General features: G+C 35.5%; 1 protein-coding gene across 1 annotated transcript; it reads left to right on the forward strand.

Moving 5' to 3' along the window:
• The first annotated feature begins 221 nt into the window (after positions 1-221).
• On the forward strand, positions 222-25,561 carry LOC145258328 (matrilin-1-like). Its single transcript, XM_080116480.1, has 4 exons — positions 222-648; positions 5,273-5,601; positions 14,748-14,988; positions 22,966-25,561. Exons 1-4 carry the CDS (start codon positions 585-587, stop codon positions 23,532-23,534), a joined length of 1,203 nt encoding a protein of 400 aa, XP_079972606.1. The 5' UTR covers positions 222-584; the 3' UTR covers positions 23,535-25,561.

Raw genomic sequence — 25,561 nt, forward strand, 5'->3', positions numbered from 1 at the left:
AATATGTAACCTCCGACGTCTGGTTACCTCCTCCAGGTAACCAGATGACAGTAGTTACTGGAACAGAGCTGCTGCACGTGATTAGGCACTAGGCACTGGTGGAGGTAACCAGACGACAGTGGGTACTGTAACAGGGCCGCTGCACGTCAGTAGGTACTAGTGGAGGTAACCAAGCGACAGTGGGTACTGGAACAGGGCCGCTGCACGTCAGCACTCAAGATCAGAACAGTAGTCTGAAGAATGCAAATATTGCGAGAAATTACATCTGTTTTATGAGATTTGGGAGGAAACAACAAGCGAGCTGAGGATTCGATAAGTTTTTTTTTCCTTTTTAAAATAGATTTGTCTAGAGTTGAGTTCCAGACGAGTGTGTTATCTTTTTATTTAGATAAAACATATTTAAAGATAAAATCATAAACATATAAATAAATAAATAAATAAGGAAAACGGAAATATTATTGTGGTCAGAAAAATAAAAAAAATATTAAAAAGATAAAATAACGACTGTTAGCAGGTGTAATCGAATTGAAATATCGTTGCTAAAAAGTTAACACCATTTTGAGGACGTTCGTTTTCTGCTTACAATGTTGCGAGTGCATTGTTGCATCTTTTTTCTGCTCGGCCTGGCGGGAGTAGTGATCGGCCGATGTAAGTATAAAAAATAATACTTGTTTTTTTTTTTTGTTTTCTTTTTCACTTTTACGATTTTTTTTTCCTTTTTCATGCATTTTTGTTTCTAATTTTTACAACATTTTTGCATTTCTTTCGATAGTTTCCATTTTTGTTTAATTCCATTTAGAAACATTATTTTTCACTTTTTTCTATCTGTTTTTCAATTTCCCTATTTCTTTTCTTTTTTTCCAGTTTTTTTTTTTAGTATTCTTTTTTTTATATATTTTTTTAAATTTTGCTTATGTTTTATCTTTACATTTTGTTTTCATTTTTTTTTAATTTATTTTTATATTTTTTTTTCACATGTTTTATTTTCACATTTTTAGCCATTTTTGTTTCATTTGTTCTGCTTTTCACGTTTTTTTTCATCTTTTTACTCATATTTTTTAATTGAAAGTATGAAAATTTAATCCATATGTATGACACTAATTCAAACAGTTTTCCCACATTTCAGCATATTCTTACTATATTAGGTGGCCTGCTAGTATTTGGATATGACCTAAAACTATATCCAGTGGTGAGGCCCCAGCTTGCGGGCTTTGGGGAGTGTGGAGCCACCCCTTAATTGCCATTGCTCCCAGGTCCACTTTGACCCGGAGTGGTTGTACCCATTAGGGTCCCAACTATGGGTTAAATAGAAACCGACTTGAAAACAACAAATATATTCTATTAAAAACTTTTCCTTCAATCTTTGGATTCAGCATTAAATAACCTGAAAAGGGTTGATATGCCGTAAAACAAAACCAACCAACCAACCAACCAACCAATCCAATGTGACTTAATGATATTGTGGTTTTCCACATCTGAAGGTGAGACGCCAGTGTTTGTCTAATTACCGGGTGGATCTTGTATAACTCAAGGCAATGAAGTAACCATGAGTGTAGCACGCTGTCAAATGCCTTCTGATCATTGATCCATGCCATGATCAGGTTTCTTTGCCTCTTCCTACAGTCTTCTAAAATGGTCTTGTTGATCAATAGTTGGTCTTTGGTACCCAGGCATTTTCTTCTGCACCCTGTCTGCTCTTTTTCAAGGTAGGTCCAAGAAGATAGGTGGTCATATATATCGTCCAGACCAGTGAAAAGTTTGTAGGTAGTTGTTAGACAGCATATTGGCCTGTATTTATTTGGGCATTGTGTCTCTTTGGTCAACACCCGTAATTAATGTGTACCCCTGTTGAATAAATGAATAAATCTATATATAAATGAATATGAATTTATAGTTTTTATACTTTCATTTTTTTTCTTGTTTATTTCTAAATAAGCTCCAATACAATTTTGTTGAGATTTACATTGTTCCGATAAGTCTCCTGTTGATATATATATATATATATATATATATAAGAATAATATTCTTAAGTCTCCTGTTAATATATATATATATATATATATATATATATATATATTAACAGAAGACTTAAGAATAATAGAAATAGTGATAAAGAAATAAAAAAGGAACAAACCAAGTGATGTGTTCATCAACGTTTCGTCTTTATTGCGAGACTTTCTCTGGATGAATGAAATTCAGAGAACAAAACATCGGTACAAATATTTGAAAATATATTTTTGATCTCATGAAATATATGACTTTGTTCCATTTCAGAAACGAAAAATGTTGTTGAAAATTCAAAAAAGGAAAAAAAAGAGGGAGGCATAACGTTGTGAAAGATTATTTTTAAAACTCATATAGCCGTTAATGTATTTAAAAAGATATGATGCAATTCATATTCTTTTTGAAACAAATATGTCCGTTATAATTCAAATATGGATGTGTAACTGAAATGAAATGAGTGTATTTTTTAATGTAATTTATTGACTGATTATATATGTAGTAATTATTGTAGGAGGTGTTTTCCATGGTGTGTCTAAAATTAAATTATGTTCTTTTAATAGGAGTTTACTTAATAATGGCGATACATTATAGAAGCTTTCATCTTATTTAATTGTGATTGAATTAGTTATAAGAAGTTTCTGTCGCGGTTTATTTGAAATAAATTTAATTATTTTTGTTTGTTTGAAGTCAAAAGTATGATTATGCTTCAATGAATGTGAGAATAATGCATTCAGAGAATTGCTATTTCTTATATCTTTTATGTTCATTGAGTCTTTTCTCTAATTTACGTTTGGTTTCACCAACGTATATATGATGGTAATTTTGGCAAGGAACAGTGAATATGCTTGCATTGGAAATTGGTTTGTTTTGGAGATGTTTTGTTGTTTTTAATATTTGTTTTATAGTTTGTGATGTGGTTTGTATTAGTTGTAATTACTAGTTTGTTTAGAATATTGCAAATTATTGTATTATTGGTGCGTGTGTGGGTAAAAGAAGGTGTCTGTTTATAAGAGAAATGTCGGGTGGATATGATTTTTGCTTATTTATCCTGGAAAATATATGTGTGTGTTTTTTTTCTTTGTGTTTAATATAGAATATGTGGGATGTTGCAAAGTGTTCAAAGTATTTGTGAGGTATTTGAATTCTATCAAAGTATTTGTGAGGTATTTGAATTCTATCAAAGTATTTGTGAGGTATTTGAATTCTATCAAAGTATTTGTGAGGTATTTGAATTCTATCAAAGTATTTGTGAGGTATTTGAATTCTATCAAAGTATTTGTGAAGTATTTGAATTCTATCAAAGTATTTGTGAGGTATTTGAATTCTATCAAAGTATTTGTGAGGTATTTGAATTCTATCAAAGTATTTGTGAGGTATTTGAATTCTATCAAAGTATTTGTGAGGTATTTGAATTCTATCAAAGTATTTGTGAGGTATTTGAATTCTATCAAAGTATTTGTGAGGTATTTGAATTCTTCGTCCAGATATTCTGGACTGAAAATTCTAAATGTGCATAGGAAGAAACCAATTATCATACTTGTTATTATTTTGTTATTGAGTAGAAATGTATATAGTCATTTTTGAAATAGCATCACCACCACCACCACCACCACCACCATCATCATCATCATCATCATCATCACCACCACCACCACCATCATCATCATCATCATTATCATCATCACTACCACCATCACCACCACCACCACCATCATCATCATCATCATCATCATCACCACCACCACCACCATCATCATCATCATCATCATCATCATCATCATCATCATCATCATCATCACCACCACCACCACCATCATCACCATAATCACCACCATAGTAATCACATCTTCATCGTCATCATCTTTGTCATCACCATTATCATCACTATCACCATCACCATCATCACCATGATGATGACGATGATGATCATCATCATCATCACCATCATCACCATAATCACTAACATCGTCATCATCATCACCATCATCATCACCATCATCATAATCACTAACATCGTCATCATCATCACCATAATCACTAACATCGTCATCATCATCACCATCATCATCATAATCATCACCATAATCACTAACATCGTCATCATCACCACCATCATCAGTTTAACATCTTTTTTACATACTAATGTGTGTTTGATAACTTTTCTAAACTTACTCCACACTTATTTATCCTTCTTTCTCTCAAATCCTTCCATGTGTAACTTCCAAATTAACTTATCTCTTGCTAAGTGTAGATGCTTAATGAGATGGGCTTACAGAGTATAATTAATTGGTGACCTCTTTTTCTCTATATCTTTACTGAACTTCACTAGTCCGTGGCTTGGAACAAAATCTAAATAATAATAATAATAATAATAAAGGAGCACTGAAAAAAAATACAGAAAAACTTTGGAAAAAAATGGGAGAGATTGGAATCAGAGAGATGGCTGATAAGATATAACAGATAACAATAATGAAAACGGCAGAAATATTAAGGAAAACCCTTGAATGCGGAAACTAACACACATGAAGTATAGACACAAACTGCTACGGATGCAAAACACAAAGGAACATCACATGGAATCATGAAAATTGAAATTGTATGATTCTAAATTAACCCCTGCGCCCCTGCCTTCCACATCCCTGTTTTCTTTTTGTGTATGTGTGTGTGTGTCACCATAAACTGACGCCACATCAAATAAGTAAGAAGGGTCAAGGAGGATGGAAAGACCATGGAGAGAAAGCACTAGCCAGACCTCCGCTGGATGAGTGCAAAGAGGACTGGGACTTTGAGGAGGCTTATTGTCACCCAAATTCCAGTGAAGACCAATGGTCGCCACCAACGAGAAATCAATGGTAAGCGGCTGTTGCGATAACGAAAATTCATTTACAAACTTTATCAAAAGAGATAGAGAGTACAGAAAATCTGAGGAGATTTGTTGTCACTCAGACTCCAGATAACACCACAAGTTGTTTTCAAAGAAAAATCTTTGACCATGGCCTGTGTGACTACTTTTAGTGAATAATAATAATATTAATAATAATAATAATAATAATAATAATAATAATAATAATAATCATGATGATGATGATGATGATGACGACGACAATAATAATTATAATGTTTTCATTTGTCTTTCTTTGCCAACTAGCCCTTTTACCTCAACTGTTCTACACCCATTTTCATTGGTCAGCCACACTTAAGTTCAAAATATCATTTTTTTATTTAATTATTCTTGTCATAAAACCATTTGCATAATTTTTTTCCCCAGTATGCAGTGAACCAGCGACCGATGTGATATTTCTTATTGATGATACCGGAAGTTTAAAATATGAAGAATTCCACATGGAACTGGATTTTGTTGCCGCAATGTCCATGGAATTCAACCTTGGTCCCTTAAACTACCAAGTTGGAACATACACGTTTTCCGAGGATGCGCAGCCCAATATTCGACTTGGAGAAATCACTGACCACACCATTCTGGCCACAAAGATCAAGCAGATACCTTACCGCGGAGGATTCACCTTTCTGGGAAAGTCCTTGAAAACTGTCCATGAAGGATTCAGTTTGGCTGCAGGTGGAAGAAAAAACGTCCGCAAGGTTTTGTTTGTTTTTTGTTATTGTTTTTTATTGCATTTTTTAATACGCTTTAAAAGAGCTATTTTGTCTTAGTGATTTCAGAAGGAAATGAAAAACTAGCAAGGCTACTCGGTGTTGCACTATGTGAAAAGACAGCATAATATCCATGCTGAAATCGTTGTACAAAACCAAGGTCGCTGGAAACATGGTGGGATCCTTCTACCGCTCAAGTAGATATCTCACTGCTGATGCAATTCTCTATCTACATAAAAGCCAGGTATGGCCAACAATGGAGTAATGTTGCCACATCTGGACAGGAGCTGCTACAAGCAGCTTATCTTGTCTTGACAGAGTTCAAAATAGACTTTGTAACTTAGTGGGGAGGTGCCCTTTTCTCTTCCCTGCAACCTCTTTCCCACAGAAGAGATGTTGCAAGCCTATCTTTGCTTTATCATTATTTTTATGGCAAGTGTTGATCTGAGCTTCAATCTATGGTCCCCCCTCGCTAAACTTTCACAAAAAACACTCGTTTAGCCAAAACCACTATCCATAATTTCCCACACTCTTTATCTGTGCCTAAACCTAAATGTAGATTCCACGACCAACGCTTCTTTCTTAGAACTGCACGCCTGTGGAACAGTCTTCCGTTTGCCTGCTTTCCAGCTGACTACAATCTGATTGTCTTCAAGTCCAACGTAAACAAATTCTTGATGAACCGTCCCCCTAAGAAATCCAATTTACAAAATTCCTACTACTTATGTTTACTGCACTATAATCACATTGACTAATGCATACCCATTAACCCTTATCCTTGAGTGGCCTCCGGGTCTTTATAAACGGTGATTCCTGTGTAAAAATAAAGAGAAAAAAAAGAATTTGCTAAGATAAACATTGATTCGAATGAATAGATAGATTTCAGGTGAAAAAGTGAGCAAGTGCTCAAATGTACATCGGCCCCGGAAACTACAGGAAGCATATCATGCTGAGAAGATCCCTTCGGTATTGCTACCCAACACTGGCTAATACAAGGAATGGTGCCCCTTCTCCAAATGATGTTGACTATAGTAATAGCAGTAAGCTGGATACTCCATCAGACTAATTGAATTTTTGTCTTGAAATTCAGTAAAATCAAGAGACCACAAAAATGTAATGTGATTAACTTAGCGTTCTTTGCTATTTTACTGTTCTTCAGATGTTACACTTCAATTGCTTGTTCTCTGTCAGTGGAGAAGAAATCCTCCACGATTGTATATGACCTTAAACTATATCTGATGGTGAGGCTTTGGGGAGTGTAGAGCCATCCTTTAATTGCCATTGCTCCCAGGTCCACTCTGACCTTGAGTGGTAGTACCTGTTAGGGTCCCAACTATGGGTTAAATAAAAATCGACTTAAAAAAACAAAATAAATATACTCTATTAAAAAGTTTTCTTCAAAATCACTGGATTCGGCATTAAATAACCTGAAAAGGGTTGATATGCCATAAGACAAAAACAAGCAAACCAATAAACCTTCACGATTGAGACAATTTTTAATTTTTGTTCCTTTTTTCAACGTTTAAAAAAGACCCTGGTGTCTAACTCTGTCCCATGGGGGGGTGCATTGTAAACAGGAACTCAACGTCTAAGAATTTTTTGACCTTGCAATATTATTTTTTTAGTTCCTTACATCAAATGGCTTCATGCCTTCGTTGGAACGATTTCCATTTAAAAAAAAAACAATTGCTATGAACAAAACTTATATATATGCTAGACTTTTAGACCGTTAAAAACCGTCCTCTGAGATGGGTATATTTGCTGACGACACCACACTCTATAGCAGGCACATGGGGAAAACTAATGAGCACATATCTAAGGTAACAGCTGAAACCCTAGAGGAAGACGTTCAGTCTGTAGTGGAATGGGGTCAAAAATGGATGGTAACGTTCAACGCTGCTAAGACAAAGCTAGTTTCCTTTAATGGTTACAAGAAACCTTACCAACCACCAATAGCTATGGCTGGAGATACTTTACCTGAAAGCACTTTGTTCAAGCTCCTTGGCTTAACGTTCACAGGAAACATGAGTTGGAATAGATACATAGAGATCATTGTCAAGGCTGCTGCAGAGAAGGTGGGCTCTCTATACCGTGCTAGAAAGTTACTTACGCCTGAAAGTATCATGTACCTCTACAAAGCCACCATTCGCCCATATATGGAATACAGTTGTCACATTTGGGCTGGTGCATCTGCTACTAGTCTCTTACTCCTGGGCAGGGTCCAAAAGAGTCACCAACCTAATAGGCCCCGAACTGTCATCTAAGCTCAAACCCCTGTCCCATCGATGTAATGTTGCATCCCTCTGCCTGTTTTACAAGTATTTCAATGGTGGATACTCTGACGAGCTACAAGCCCTTATACCCTCTCAACGAAAATACCCCCGACAAGCCCGACAAGCAGCAAAGTCCCACCCCTACACAGTCGAGATCCCTAGATGTAAGAAAGCCTTCTACTCTAATAGCTTCTTCCCCAGAACTGCAAGACTTTGAAATTCTCTTCCAGTTTCCTGCTTCCCAAACTGTACTGACATGCATAAGTTCAAGTGTAATGTGAACAGACATCTTGCTGCTCAACTCCCTATATAGTACCCCTGCAATTTAGGTCCCTGATAGTAGCGCCCTACATCAAAGTCGCAATGTGCCTTGTTTGCGGTGAAAATGTAATAAAAAAATTTTTTTAAAAAGTAATCCAATTTACAAAATTCCCACTCCTTATAATTTCTACACTATAATCACATTGACTTATGTAAACCCATTAACCCTTATCCTCGGGTGGCCTCCGGGCCTTGATAAGTGGTGACTCCTTAAAAACAAAAAAAGGCAAAATTTGTAGCCTGTTGACTTATAATGTGTGCTTTATGCCAAATTAGTTGTTTAATATGGCTAAATTTATGCTCATTTTTGCATTAAATACTAATCCTATTCATTGAATTGTTACCATAACACTTAGTTTGCTGCACCTTTTCATATCAAAGGTTCATACAAAATTTCAACCTGATTAGCCCAGTAGTTTCCCCCAAAAAAAGTAGAACGGACAGACAGACAGACAAAGATAAATATAATATATATAGATTATCCTCCTTCATGTTACTAGATATCAATATGTCTATTGATGTTTTCTTTTTTTGTTTTTTTTACACGGTGGTCACCACTTATCAAGGCCCAGAAGCCACTCAGGGATAAGGGTTATTGCAAGTACATTATGTATGTGATGGGCAACCATTGTAATCTGTCCATGCATATCGGAATGAATGAGTAACGCATGTCCTGTTTGTATTGTCTCCTTAGGAAGCTTGCTTCCATCATCTAAATGGATGATGGATGGGAAGATGAAGAAACTAAACTTATGTCCTCATTCTAGAATTCTCATTCGACAGTCTTCGAGTGTCTAAGGTATCCCTATGCATCAGTTCGTCAGAACAACATGGCATGAGGATAATTCTCTTTACAATTAAACTAAATATTCAAAATTAAATAGTATTCGAAACCCAAATATCCTTGGACTTATACAAGGAATGGTATATCTTCAAGTGATGTTGACTATAGTAGCAGAACTAAGTTGAATTCTCCACCAGACTAGATGAATTCTTGTCTTGGAATCTAGTAAGACCAATATATTACAAGAAAATTAACTGATGAATTCGGTAAAGGAAAATTAATGTTAACTTCTTTACTAATTCAACGTTTCTCGTTAGATAGTGTCTTCGAGTATCTAAGGCGGTGCTTTTCAACCTTTTGGATGGAGCAGAACCCCATGGAAGCATTCCATTGACTCGTGGAACACCTATGCAATAATTTAGTTTTCTTATGCAGAACGCAGCATTAAAAAAAATAAAATAAAATGAAATGAAAATCATAGTGTTTGGATTAGTGTACATATTTGTTGTACATGAAATGAAAACAAAATTTTACATATTTGAATAGATTACATTTATTCTTGTTAAAAGCTCAATGGGAAACTTGAGCTTTGTGTTTCCCACACAACTCTTTAAGATTTTTTGACAGACACACACGATATCTATCTATCTTCCATAGGCAGCAATTGTGCTTGTATCTTGTGCTTAATGGTTGTCAGAGATTCTTTTGGTATTGACTGTATAATCTATAATATAAAGCTGAATGGGTGTGTGTGTGTGTGTGTGTGTGTGTGTGTGTGTGTGTGTGTGTGTGTGTGTGTGTGTGGTCACAAATAGGCTCCTATATGGTTGACTATTTTAAAAAACTGATTACATATAATGATAGAAGATGTATCAAGACACAGGAATGGATATGTTTGATCTGGCAGAACGATGGTTCATTAAAATTGTGGGGTCTGCGTTCGCGCCTGGTCCACAAAGTATGGAAATAAAAAAATTTAAAAATTTAAAAAAAAAACGTTTACAAGCGTTTTGATATAGATGTACATAAGAATACTTTGATAAGTATATTTTAACTTAAATAGGGATGGTATAATAAAATTGTGGGGTCTGCGTTCACGCCTGGCCTCCATAGAATGGAAATAGGCACAAACTTTAATAAAGACTTTTCATATCTATCTGCGTAAGTGTACTTTGATAATTATATTTCAGTTTGAAGAAATATGGTATAATAAAATGATGGGGTGTTCGTTCGCGCCTGACCTCCATAGAATGGAAATATGTCACAAAGTTTAACAAGGTTTTTTAATATAGATCCACAGAATATTGTGATAAGTGTTTCAGTGTGAACAGGTATGGTATAATAAATTATGGTGTTTATCTATTTTATTTTTACTTTCATCATATTTTGCTTTGGTTTTGATACCCCCAAATTCGAAGCTATCTCTTTACAACCCTTTCTTTTCATAACCTATCATACTTTCATAAATCAGAGTCCACTTTCTGTAGGCTGTTTTTGAACCCAGTCAACAACGGGTAATTTTGCTAGTGTATATATATATAAAAGCAAATCTAACAGTGGAAAGACATTAATTTTTCAAATGTAACGAGTTCAATTATGTACAATTTAGTATATTTAAAAAATAAATTTTTTTAATGCATACATGAATAAAATAGATTTTCAAAATTGAATTTAACATTCTGTTTATTTGTTCCTTGTTCAAATTTAGAAATTGCGGAACCCTGCTTGAAAAGCACTGGTCTAAGGTATCCCTATGCAGAAATTTGTTAGGACGACCTGGTATGAGGATACTACCCTTCATAATTAAACCCTGGAATCCGGAAAATTTCAGAAAAGACCACAATAAAGATAAACTATAGCATAATTAAATGGCTAATGCGCATAATGTGTAACTGGAGAAAATCTTGAATACCTACTAGAGAGAACTTGAATGACTACGCTTGATATTTCACTAGACTAAGGAATTGAAAAAATCGTTATACATTTTGTACATATAATGTAATGTGCATGGTCATTAGTTTCCTGGTCTTCTGATCAAGCTATCTCAGTTCTTCTTTGGTCCACCCTATGAACGGTCCTGAGTATCTTACTAGTGATACTGCCCATGTATTTATACCTTTTGTTAGGTTTCTGCTATATAATTTAGTTTCTAGAAGTTTTCTTGTTCTCCTGAGGTTGTTATTATTATTATTATTATTGCTTTCACACTGGCCATCAAAGATCTCTCCTTGAAAACAGCCTGTAGTGTTCCCTGGAAGCTGAGTGACAACAAGTCTCCCAGATTTCCAGTACTCTCCACCTCTTTTGATAACATCTGCGAATAAATTTGCATTATCGCAACAGCTGCTTGCCATTGATTTCTCGTTGGCAGCAGCTATTGGTCTTCACTGGAATCTGGCAAATTTAAAAAGACCACAGTAAAGATAAACTATAACTGATACACATAATGTAGTCTGGTGTTTAAATTGGTTAAATGGTAATAAACGAAAGGAACACAGGAAGTGACGTCACTAGAGGAAGTGACGTCATGAGATATTCCATTAATCCCATGGAGGGGCGTCTTCAACATGGACACCATCTAAACTGAACACCATCTAAACTGAACACCATCTAAACTGGACACCATCTAAACTGAACACCATCTAAACTGGACACCATCCAAATTAAATATTCAAAATAAAATAGCATTTGAAATCCAAATATCCTTTAACTTATACAAGGAATGGTATATCTTCAAGTGATGTTGACTATAGTAGCAGTACTAAGTTGAATACTCCACCGGACTAGATGAATTCTTTGCTTATGGAATCTGTGCTTAGATTTAGGCATAGATAAGGAGTAGGAGAAATTGTTAATGGTAGTAGCTAGACGAGTATGTTTTTGTGATAGTTTAGCAGGGAGTACCATACATAAGTATTCTAGACATAAGGTTTAGTATCATAGGCTGATTTTCACTATTTTTTAAATTTAACTTTAGATAGATTTGTATATGCTCTGTTGTCAAATCATCGAGCTTTAAAGTTGAGTTCTTCTTTCTCGCTCTGACATTGATATTAAAAGCCTACTTTTTCTATTTAAAAATGAATAAAATGAACTTCTTGATATACTCAGTCATATGAATAGGGAACGAACACACACACACACACACACACACACAGATATTTTTATGTATACGTAGATACGGTAAGACATGATAAGCAAAAGTCTAAACTCTAATGTATGTGTGTGAATCTACACAGGTCTTTCTTTTTTTTCTTTTTTTTTTTTTTTATTACATTTTCACCCCAAACAAGGCAAATTGCCACTTTGGTGTAGGGGGCTACTATCAGGGGCAACAACTACTGGGGTACTATGAAGGGATTTGGGCAGCAAGATGTCGGTTCACGTTACACTTGAACTTCTGCACATCAGTACAGTTAGGGAAGCAGGGACCTGGAATGGAATTCCAGAGTCTAGCGGTTCTGGGGAAGAAACTACTGGAGTGAAAGATCTTTTACATCTAGGGATCTCTACAGCGTGGGGGTGGGATTTAGCAGCCTGTCGGGTTTGTCAAGGGTGCTCACGTCGTGGGGGCACAAGTGATTGCAGTTCGTCAGAGCATTTACCACTAAAATACTTGTAGAAAAGGCAGAGGGATGCAACATTTCGTCGATGGGACAGAGGCTGAAGCTTAGATGCCAGTTCAGGGTCTATCAGGTTTGCGACTTTCTTTTGAACCTTGTCAAGGAGCAAGAGACGCACCAGCCCAGACTCTTCCTTCTTAGAATTGCTCGCCCATGGAACACTGTTCTGCTGGCTTGCTTCTCGACCGACAACAATATTGTTGTCTTCAAGTCCAATGTAAACAAGTTCGGAAAAGTCTGACGATGTTCACTCTACACAGGTCTGAACGCTTCTGCCCACTCCCCCCAGCAACCTGCTTTTATGGTGCCCGGGCACACCTCAAAATCACGTGTGAAACGTGCTTTTTTTTGAGAACTGTTCGAGACCGTGAACATTAAAAGACCACAGTCGCCATCTTGGATCCTTTCGTTTTTCTTTCTCAGCTCGCACAACAGACAGACACAGTGTGCTTTTTTTTTCTTTCTTTTTTTTTTTTACAAGGTGGTCACCACTTATCAAGGCCCGGAAGCCACTCGGGGATAAGGGTTATTGTAAGTACAGTACGTTAGTGTGGATATTTAAAGTGTCTACTTAAGGGGGCGGTTCATCAGGAATTTGTTTACGTTGGACTTGAAGACATCCAAGTTGTAGTCAGGAGGGAAGCTGGCAGACGGAACAGAGTTCCACAGGCGTGAAGTTCCAAGAAAGAAGCTTTGTTCATGAAATCTACGTTTTGATTTAGGCATAGATAAAGAGTGGGGAAAGTTTTTGACAGTGGATTCAGCTAGACGGGTGTTTTTTGTAAAAGATTGGCGAGGGGGGGGCAGAGATTGGAGTTCAGACGAGCACCTGCCATGGAAATAACGATAAAACAAATATAGGCTTGCAACGTCTCTTCTGTGGGAGAGAGGTTGCAGGGAAGAGAAAAGGGCATCCCCCACTAAGCCACAAAGTCTATTTTGTACTCTGTCAACGTGTGCTTATGTGTGACAGTATTATCGGATTGTAAAAAGGGTTGATGTGAAACTTTGATTTACACAATTTAATTATTGAAACTTTTTCTCAACATGTGAATAGTAAATTCGTTTTCCAAACAAGTTAGCTTTGTAATCGGCACAGTTTACCTGAGGTTAGCAGAATTTGGGAAAAATAAATTACATTTCAGTGAAAGAGAAATCTAATTTATAAAACGCCGACTGCCCCCCTGCAGAGGGTAAAAAGTCCCTCAATGGGGGTCCTGGATATGACCTTAAACTATATCCAGTGGTGAGGCCCCAGCTTGTGGACTTTGGGGAGTATGGAGCCACCCTTTAATTACCATTGCTTCCAGGTCCACTCTGACCCGGAGTGGTAGTACCTGTTAGGGTCCCAACTATGGGTTAAATAGAAACCGACTTGAAAACAACAAATATATTCTATTAAAAAAAAATTTTCTTCAAAATCTTTGGATTCGGCATTAAATAACCCGAAAAGGGTTGATATGCCATAAAACAAAAACAACCAACCAACCTATCTCTTGCAAAGCTAAAACTCACAGAGCGACGCTAGGGGCCTAAATTGATTGAATTTTTTATGGACCGTTCTTTTATGGGTCTTTAACCGATTAAAATAGTTTTTAAGGGATCAAAATTGAAAAAATCATTATACATTTTGCACATTCATCTTAGTTTATTTTTAATCAGTTCATATGTGTGTCACGTTGGTACAGTGGTAACGTCACCAGCTTTGAATGGTACAGTTTGGCTTTGGGTTTTGATTCTAGCTGAGGGCACTCAAATACCTTTTTTTTTTTACTTTTTGAAATCACGACTCTATAATAATATATGCGAAATCTGAACAAATTAAAATATCATATTTAAGCGTATTTTACAACCGGGCGAAGCCGGGCACCCCCACCCCCACCCCCGCTAGTAAATGCAATCAGTACAGTATGAGGGAAAGAAATATAATTTTATATGGTGAGACACAATGTTCCGTCACATCGTTGCGATTCAACTAAACATTAGAGTCTAGGTTGTTTTTGTGCTTCTCCCGCCACTTCTCATCCCATTAGACCTTTATTATCCCCTGTTACGTTTTGTTCAACAGTGATCGGATGGGCAGATATATGCATACAGTTATTGATCTGGGACTTCCACTTTTTCATTTTCCAGGCGTTGATTATTCTGACCGATGGAAATACAGTCGATATTAAAGAAACTGCCGAATCGGTGAAGCTTCTGCGTCAAAGTGATGTCCAGGTCTATGCCATTGCCTTTGGTTCCAATGCGGATGTTAAACTGGCTCGGTCTTTGGTCGCCAAATCTTCCGACCTTTTCCAGGTTTCGTTGGTGTCAGATTTGAGTTCGATCATCGATGCCGTCAAAAGGACAGTCTGCATCGATGAAATACCAGGTGAGAAATGATAAGGAAAAAAAAATTATAATAAAAAACATGATGTCACTTTTGAGCCATACGTGAAACTAAAATATACCTTCTTGGTCTTCTAGTTAGACTCTAAGGATAGTATCTGTTCTGTCTTAAGATGGTATAATGATATCGTGGGGTTTCTGTTTGCACCCACCGTCCATACAATGTAAATATGTTACAGACTCCTATAAGGATACTGGAAATAAACCGTAATAATCAAATATATCCCGACGCTTCATTAACCAGATTACTTAGATAAATATTTTTGCAGTTTTAACAAAAGGGCTACAATAATGTTGCAGGGCCTTCATTCACATTGAACGTCCACAGAATGGCCACCATATATTACATATGAAACATGCTGCTGTGGAATTTTCACAGATGCTGCTAGTATAAATACTGGACGATTAACTGTTAAACGAAGAAAAAAAAAAGATTTTATATATTTTATTTTTATTCTTTTGAATCCTTTGAGATGAGGCTTCATAATTGATATATCCATTATTTTTTGCAAACTGTTATCCTCATCTTTATAGTTGTTGTTGTTTCGCCACGGTGGGAGATGATGAGATTGTTTTTTTGTTTTTTTTTTTGTTTAAAGAAATAAAAAATATTTTCTTTTCTTGCAATATTTTTGGCGATATTTTTGGCATAATGTCCCATATTAATATAAAGATTTGGACGATTATATAGGATGGCCCATTTAAAAGTAGCCCGATCTCTTTAATCTTTCTCTTGCATGACTTGAAAATTGGTGTTTGGTGTGCAGTTTCAGGAACTAAGATAGTCAGCCCAATTTTTTTTTAATCAACTGTGAACACTGACATTTATCTACACATCTTGGAATGGTTTGACAACCAACTGGCACAACAAGACAAAATGCAATTCTTTTTCCAACAAGATGGCGCTACATGCCACATGTCTCACAGATCACTGACACGAGTTCATGACATTTTTACGGTAGATAGAACAATAAGCAAAGGGTTATGGCCACCATGTTCCCCGGACTTGACATCATGTGATTTTTATCTTCAGGGAATTTTAAAACAAAAAGTTTATGCAAATAATCCTCACAATCTTGACCAACTAAAGAAGAACATTAAGAATTGATTATATAATGTTATAAATTGAATTCAAAGAAAATTCTTAATGCTGCAAGATGTTAAGTTATAAATTTATTATATTTTTTACTAGAATACCTTGTCCTTTTCTTTTACAGTTTTAGCAACTAGTCCTTTACTTTTCCATGTTTAAGCTTAACCATATTACTTTTCGTGCTCACATTTTTCTATTGTAATCCAGGCTTCCAGTAAATTCACTTGTTCTTTGATTTCAGTCTTATATTTTTTTTTTTTTTTTTTTGCCACCATAAACATAACATACACATATGTATGGCACTCGTCTGCTTTTATCAACCCCCCCCCAATTATCTCCCTTTCATGCTTTCATTCTCTCTATTTCACTTGTTACTTCTCTTTTTGCAAGAGTGGTGAACTCGTGGTTGTTATGGAAACCAGTCATAAAAAACGTCGCTCACTTCCTTACGTTTTTTTACGATTTTGAACACCAGAAAATTCATCATAACTTTTGTTTTACTGAACGAAAATTGAAAATTTTATTTCACAATATAGTTGAGAAGGTGATCTATAAACTGTAATAATTGTTTGAAATCTGGTCGAAAAATGAGTGAGCGTTAAAGCTTTAAAGCAGTTCTAAATGACTAAAACTGCCACTTAACCATATATTCAAACATTACCATGTTTGAATTATATATATATATGTGTGTTTGTGTGTGTGTGTGTGTGTGTTTATTCAATTATATTTCACCTTTTATTCATACCACTCCTTTAATTTATAAAGCTCAATCTAGCTACAGAACATAAAACAAATAAATGATAAAAGTCTATATTCCAAATTTCATGATGTTGACCATCTTACTGTTTATTTCTTTAAGTATGTTGACATGCACAATTCTTGACAGCACCTAGGCTAAGGAGGGTGGAGAGTTTTATATTTTGGTTTCAATTCTAGCTGATGGCACCTAAGTCATGCATATATTTTTTTAGTTTTGATCTCACTAATATTTATTAGGTTCAATATAATTGTAATGTTATGACCCTTTAGGCTGTGATCATAGCGTAGTATCTGTTAACTGTGCAAGCGGGGTCAATGGTCAAAACATTATTATTGTATTCTTATTAATTGATTTGAGCGACGGATGGTCGCTGGATCAGTTATTATGATTAGAAGAATAAGCAATTAAATTGGGGAAGAAATGATTGATGTGTGAATCGCAAAAGGAATGTGAAAATAGAAAATATATGTAAACATTATTTTGGGGTTTTGAATAAACAAATAACTAGTTGTGGACATTAGGTTGGTCTGAGACACGTAATTAGGTGACGTAAAAGAACATGTGATGTAGTTAGTTTTGGAGAGATTCAGAGGGTTGAGGAGTGATCACCAGAGCAGACAGACGTCTAGACAGGGGTGGACAGACAGCTAGGAGCGGGCTGTAAGAACAGAAAATGTAGACGACCTGCAGATCCTGTGAAAACCATTTGAGACAACTGTAATAAATTTATATTATAAAAATATAAAGAGTTGTTTTTAATAGTTTCACAAATAAGAACAGATGTCTCAATTGGATGGTGCTGATCGTTTCATGGTTCGTCACGGAGCAGCGGGAAGATACAAAAGACCTCCTAAAGAAAAAAAGCATATATTATTCTTCTTACATATGAACTGTAAAAATATCCCGTGTGATAAGTCTGATACAACATGACTCAGTTTACACGTCAATATAATGTCCTCTGGCTAAACAACATACATACGATTTATACGTTTATTATCTGTCTGTTAAAAGAAAAATATCTTACATCCACTAGATAACACATGACACGTTTTAATATATCATCTCTTCCAATTTAAACTAATATATAACATAATAATCAATAGTGAATCGTCTCTATAATCTGCTAGTATAATTATAAAACTCTGTGAACCGCCCCTGCGTCCTTGCTTGAATCATATAACATTGTAGTCCTGTTTGTTTGTTTCACAATTTAATCACTCTATACAAAAGGTACACTGCTTTACAAATTAAATTTCACACTGAAAACAAACTTATATACACTTCTATTCTTATACGACGAGTTTTACTCTACACAATAAAACTATAGTTTTATTGTGTAGAGCGAAACTCGTCGTGCAACTCAGACTTTTCCGCTTCGCACACATACTATTTATTCAAAAGAAATCTACATTCAATGAGTAACCTCATTTTTTTTTTTTTAATTTTTTATTACATTTTCACTCCAAACAAGGCACATTGCCACTTTGGTGTAGGGGGCTACTATCAGGGGCAACAACTACTGGGTTACTATGTAGGGATTTGGACAGCAAGATGTCAGTTCACGTTACACTTGAACTTCTGCACGTCAGTACTGTTGGGGAAGCAGGGACCTGGAATGGAATTCCAAAGTCTAGCGGTTTTGCGGAAGAAACTATTGGAGTAAAAAGATCTTTTACATCTAGAGATCTCTACAGTGTGGGGGTGGGATTTAGCAGCCTGTCGGGTTTGTCGAGGGTGCTTACGTCGTGGGGGCACAAGTGTCTGCAGTTCGTCAGAGCATTCACCATTAAAATACTTGTAGAACAGGCAGAGGGATGCAACGTTTCGGCGATGGGACAGAGGCTGAAGCTTAGATGCCAGTTCAGGGCCTATCAGGTTTGCGACTCTCTTTTGAACCTTGTCAAGGAGCGAGAGACTAGTAGCAGATGCACCAGCCCAAATGTGACAGCAATACTCCATACATGGGCGAATGGTGGCCTTATAGAGGTACAGGATACTTTCGTGTTAGTAGTTGTCTAGCATGGTAGAAAGAGCCCACCTTTCTTGCAGCAGTCCTGGCAATGCCTTCAATGTAATTGTTCCAACTCATGTTTCCTGTGAACGTTAGGCCAAGAAGTTTGAAAGAATTGCATATTACATTAAAGAAATAATATTTTAATAATTAGTTCGATGTTATTAATTATTTGTTGTTATAGAATCGTTTTAGTTCTATTTTGAAGTATTATTTGAAGTTGCTTTAATTTATTTTTAATTTGATATATATTTAATTTATTTTCCTTTATTAATAGTTCATAAATGTTGCGTTTAAAACTGGAAGTAAGCTTATTTATTTAAGCTATGAGAGTTATTTCCCATTTAAGCTACTTCACATTTGATTTTCATAGACTAAGATGGATGTGTTCTATGCGTCCTAAACCCAACATCTGGTCATTTTTCATAACAAGTTATGATATTCAGTGTATCTGAAATACTATCTTATTAATGCCTTCACAATCACGTTGATACACCGGTTCTCACCAGATCACCGAAGGTAAGCAACGTTAAGCCTGGCCAGTATCAGTACGAGGCGCTGTATGTACTGTGAGGTAAAAATACCAGGTTGAGAAACTGGCGCGGTCTATCCTTTTCTCCTTTATAGAATTTTTCATTGTGCTAAGGGATCTTACATTTAAAGTTACACCTCTTTATAGAATTTTGGAGATGGAACTCTCTTAAGCCGTGGTAGGCACCCTATCTAGTGATGGCGCCACAATAAAAAAAAAAAAAACCCTTGATGGCCCTGGCGAAGCATCAAGTATTCAGCTACCGACAAGACTTGAATTACACTACAAACTCATCTAGTGAGTTCAATGTAGTGAGTTCAATCTCAGTTGCAGCTACGCTGGATGAAATGCCTCCACATGACAATATGTTTTGACCGGGCATCACCAGGTATATACAGCTATTTTTTTTTATATACTAAAAACAAATTCAAAACAATGACACAATAACATTTTATTCATCATTTAATGCAGAAAAAATAATTAAATATTATGCAATTTTTTTTTATCTAACATTGTTTGCTGCCGTCTTTAAGTGACTTATTTTTCTACATCATCCAGACGGTTACAGGGACAGTATTCCAGCTCATCCAGCCAATTGCATAAGAAGTGTATTATATCTGCTGATGGAAGCGAGACAACGTTAAGCACAAAAAGTTGGTGCTGGAGACGTATAAGCCAGAGAGTTGTCTCCCTTGTCTGTTCGTACCGACGTTGTATTACATGGTCTTTTATTTTTGTTTGTTTTTTTTGTTTTTTTACAAAAGAGCCATCAAGGTACTGAAGTCACTCGAGGATAAGGGTTATTGAGTGTACAGTAATCAATGGGATAATATCGTAGTAGAAATGGAAATTTTCTGGATTGGATTACTTAAGGAGGCGGTTCATCAAGAACTTGTTTATGTTGGACTTGAAGGCAACCAAGTTGTAGTCGGGTGGGAAACAGGCAAACGGAAGAGAGTTCTACAGGCGTTCAGTTCTAAGAAAGAAACATTGTTCATGGAATCTACGTTTAGATTTAGGCACAGTTAAAGAGTGGGGAAAGTTATTGACAGTGGTTTCAGCTCGACGAGTGTTTTTTGAGAAAGATTGGTGCGGGGGGACCAGAGATTGGAGCTCAGACGAACACTTGCCGTGGAAGTAACGATAAAACAAAGACAGGTTCGCAACATCCATTCTGTGGGAAAGAGGTCGCAGGGAAGAGAAAAGGGCATCCCCCACTAAGTTATGAAGTCTATTTTGTACTCTGTCAAGGCAGGATAGGCTGTTTTTAGCAGCTCCTACCCAGATGTGGCAACAATACTCCATCCCTGGACGTACTTGGCTTTTATATAGATAGAGAATTGCATCAGCAGTGAGATATCTAATGGAGAAAGATCCCACCATTCTTCCAGCGACCTTGGCCACAGACTTGATGTATGTGTTCCATTTCAGATCAGGAGTAAAGGTCAAGCCCAGAAGCTTGTCAAAACATGAAGCTTCTCCAAGACGAGAGCCCTCCATTTCAATTGATACCAGATGGGGATCAGAGCGGTGATGATGTAAAGATAGAAGCTTGGTTTTAGATGCATTAAAGGTAACCAGCCACGTCTTCAAAGAGAGGAAACCTTTGTCAAGAGATTCACTAATCCTATAAGATAAACCATTAATACATCTGCTGTACAGAACGGAAACCATATTGCATGTCATTTAGGAGGTTATTTTTGCTGAGGTGGTTGACTACTTTCTTATTTAATATGGACTCTAGTAACTTACTCATGACGCACAGAAGACTTATTGGTCTGTACTTAGAGGGAAATGATCTGTCATCTGAATTCTTAAATACAGGGCATAGTGATGAGGTTTTCCAGGGTGTTGGGAAGCAATTCTCCTTAAGACAACACTGAAATAGTTTTGTGAGTATTAGAGCAATTTCTGGTTGAAGCTTTTTCAACACTATAATTGGAATGCCATCAGGGCCAGTTGCGTTACTGGAATCAAGGTTCTTGATTAGCTTGGCAACATCACGCACAGATATTTGTATGTCACATTGATAAGAAATAGGATCACATCAGGAAAATAGTTGAAATACTGCCAAATCGACAGTACAGTATATATTATTTAATTGGAATTCATTATTAAGATGAGTATTATTTATTAATTTATTAATTAATTTATTTATTGTGAACTACTATCCTCATCTTTCTTTATTGTTGCTTCATAACGTTTCGGCCAACTATTTCTCTGGCCTTCGTCAGATGGTAACTTTGGGGCCCGTGGCGCAGTGGATAGAGACGTTGAATGTCTACGGTTCCAAGTGAGAATTGTCTGAAGATAGCAGTTTCAATCCTACCCAAAGCCGACCAGAGGCTTACTTGGTCAAAACGTGATGAGACAAAAACAACTATGGATGGCAGTGATTGCTGAGAATGCAGTTAGGAGATTCGGAGTTCCTATCTGTCGCGGTTACCACCTGACGAAGGCCAGAGGAATAGTTGGCCGAAACGTCGTGAAACAACAACTAAGAAAGATGAGGATAATAGTCTGCAACAAATAAAATTAATCGACAGTACAATGTTTGAAAGTTTAATTTCGGTAGAGTTACATTGCGGAACTGACGGTTCTCTAGAACCATTTTTTGTTTTTACTATTATTTTACCCAAACAAAACACAATGCAACTTGGGCGTGAGGGACATTATGTAGGGAATTGAGCAGCGAGATGTCTGTTCACATTACACTTAAATTTCTATACAATCAGGGAAGCAGTTCAAAAGAAGAAACTATTAAATATTTCATAAAATAATATATTTTTGTATAACACTAAAAACAATGACACAATTTTATTTATTATTTTATCCAAAAAACAATTAAGTATAATTGTTTGCTGCCAACTTCGAGTCGTCTGTTTTTCTGCATCACCCATTAATAATAACTAGCAGCACCTGTGGAAATTCCACAGGGGACTCATTCATATGTAATTTATTGATGTTGGCATTCTGTGGATGTTCAGTGTAAATGGAGACGCCCTGATATTATTGTAGCTCTTTTGTTAAAACTGCAAAAGTATTTATCTAAGCTAGCAGAGACCACTAGGTCGTAAAGTACGCTTAAATATGATATTTTAATTCATGCAGATTTTGTATATTTTTATAGCCAATTGTTTATCGATTCTTATACATTATAATGATTTAATTTCAAAAATAAAAAAAATATCCATATGACTTGGGTGCATCAGTTTGAATTGAAACTGAAACCAAAACTCATGAAGAAAATAAATATATATGTACATATAAATTACTTCAGTTCTTTCAGCTATAATCGAAACCGAAACCAAAACTTATGAAGAAAATAAATATATATGTACATATAAATTATTTCAGTTCTTTCAGCTATAATCGAAACCGAAACCAAAACTTATGAAGAATTCTTTGTAAAATTATTTATTACAAGAAAAGGAAGGTCACAACAATTAAATATCAGTCACTCAGAAGAAAAAAGATGTAAACATTACACACAAAATAACACACACGTTATTGTATTGATATATAGAAGATGGCATGTGTTTTTTCCTTCTTTTTTTTTTTCAGTGTGTGGAGTGCATCCGATGGACATTGTTTTTGTTCTGGACGAGTCCTTCAGCATCAAACTCGACCAATTCATCTGGTTGCGCTATTTTGTGTCGAGGTTCGTGCGAAACTCAAAGATCGGACCGCAAAATGCGCAAATAAGCGTCATCGCGTTTGCCGATAAAGTCAGGAACGTCTTTTCATTGAACACCTTCATGTATAAGGACGATGTCGCCACAGAGATCCACAAGTTGCAGCGTCTCGGTGGCACGACCTACACAAACCTGGCCCTCAACTTTGTCAGAACGCAAAGCTTCACAAAAAAGAATGGTGGACGGCCCGGTGCCCGAAAGGTCGTGGTTGTCTTAACTGATGGTCAGTCATTGATACCGGAGGAGACGTTCAAGGAAGCCCAAGGTTTGCATGATATGGGGGCTCGTGTGTTTGTCATCGGAGTAGGCCAGGATGTTTCTATGGATGAATTGAAAAAAGTTGCGTCTAAACAGGATGATGTATTCTTTGTGTCATCCTTCGAGGTGTTGTCTGAGATCGAGAAAGACTTCCGGTTCAAAGTTTGCAAAAACCCATGAAAAATGGAATCATTTTTTTTTTGTTTGATTTTTTTTATTTGGAATTTTAAATGATGGTGCTTCTTCACAATCTGTCATGATTTTTTTTTTTTTAATCGTCCAATTTTTTGGCAGTCAATGTTCATTTTCAGTGTCCAGTTTTTTATGTCCAGTTTTTATGTCCAGTTTTTTATGTCCAATTTTTTACGTCCAATTTTTATGTCCAATTTTTGCTGCCCAATTTTTGCTGCCAAATTTTTTATGTCCAATTTTATGCCCAATTTTTTATGTCCAATTTTTGCTACCCAATTTTTTATGTCCAATTTTTTATGTCCAATTTTTATGTCCAATTTTTTATGCCCAATTTTTTATGTCCAATTTTTATGCCCAATTTTTCATGTCCAATTTTTGCTGCCAAATTTTTTATGCCCAATTTTTTACGTCCAAATTTTTATGCCCAATTTTTTATGTCCAATTTTTGCTGCCAAATTTTTTATGCCCAATTTTTTATGTCCAATTTTTTATGTCCAATTTTTATGTCCAATTTTTATGTCCAATTTTTATGTCCAATTTTTTATGTCCAATTTTTGCTGCCAAATTTTTTATGCCCAATTTTTTATGTCCAATTTTTTATGTCCAATTTTTATGTCCAATTTTTTATGTCCAATTTTTTGCTGTCCATTTGTTTTCCTTCAGTTTTGGAATTCAATTTTTTATATTTTATAAAAATCTATGTATATTAAATATATATATATTAAAGTACCTATGCCAGAAAGATATATGTTAGCGATCTTTATAAATTACCCCCAAAAGATATATAAAAGTACCTGTTAAACCAGAAGAATCACCGACTAAAAGTCAGCAGCAAACGGTGTTCAATCAGATTTAGTTGCTGATGTTAAAGACTCCCTGTTTTAAGTTGCTTACTCTTGATATTTGTCAAGTTTTGTACTAGTTTTCATTAATTTATTTATTTATTAAAGTGTTAAGTAAAAGTAAAGAATAGTTAACAACCATCCTCCTCATATTAAGAATGACTTTCTAAATGGTCTTCTGTAGTTTAAAGACCGTGCTGAGATAATAATATTATTCAGAAAGACATTCTTAACATAAAAAGGTAGTTTTTTTTTTAAATTATTCCGTACTTTCACCTAACAATTTAATAAATAAATTAATTAATTTGGAAAGCTGAACCTCTTCTGAAAAGTTATATTAAAGATAAAGTTTAATACCAGGGACTGAATCTAATAGGACACCGTTTGCTGTGGACCTTGAGTCTAGAATTCTTCTGGTTTGCCGAGTAGCTATACCACAATATATATGCTGAAGTAGCTATGCCAAATTACATATGCTAGAGTACCTATGCAAAAATGTATATGTTAGAGCAGTTATACCAAAAAATATATGTTAGAGTAGCTATGCCAAAATATATATGTTCGAATAGCTATGTCAAAAAATATAATTATGCCAAAATATGTATGTTAGAGTAGCTATGCTAAACTATATATATTGGAGTAGTTATGACAAAATATATGTTAGAGTAGCTATACCAAAAAATATATTTTAGAGTAGCTATGCCAAAATATATATGTTGAATAGCTATGCCGAAAATATACGTTAGAGTAATTATGCCAAAATAGGTATGTTAGAATAGCTATGCAAAAATAAATATGTTAGAATAGCTATGCAAAAATAAATATGTTAGAATAGCTATGCAAAAATAAATATGTTAGAATAGCTATGCAAAAATAAATATGTTAGAATAGCTATGCAAAAATAAATATGTTAGAATAGCTATGCAAAAATATATACGTTAAAGTAGCTATACCAAAATGTATGTTTGAGTAGCTATGCCAAAAAGTTTGTGCTACAGTAGGTATGACCATACAAGAAATGATATGATAGAGTACTTTCACCTCACATTTTAAGTTAGAGTATTTTATCTATGGCAGATAGATTGTGAAGAAACAACCAATTTTTTTTGTTGTGTTTTTTTTTTTGTATTTAGATTTCAAAATAAAGTTTTCCCTTTGTTTCTTTTTGGTTTT

Source organism: Euprymna scolopes, chromosome 33 (genome assembly GCF_053919585.1).
Source record: "Euprymna scolopes isolate OS-2025 chromosome 33, ASM5391958v1, whole genome shotgun sequence".
In the NCBI taxonomy this organism is placed as follows: domain Eukaryota; kingdom Metazoa; phylum Mollusca; class Cephalopoda; order Sepiida; family Sepiolidae; genus Euprymna; species Euprymna scolopes.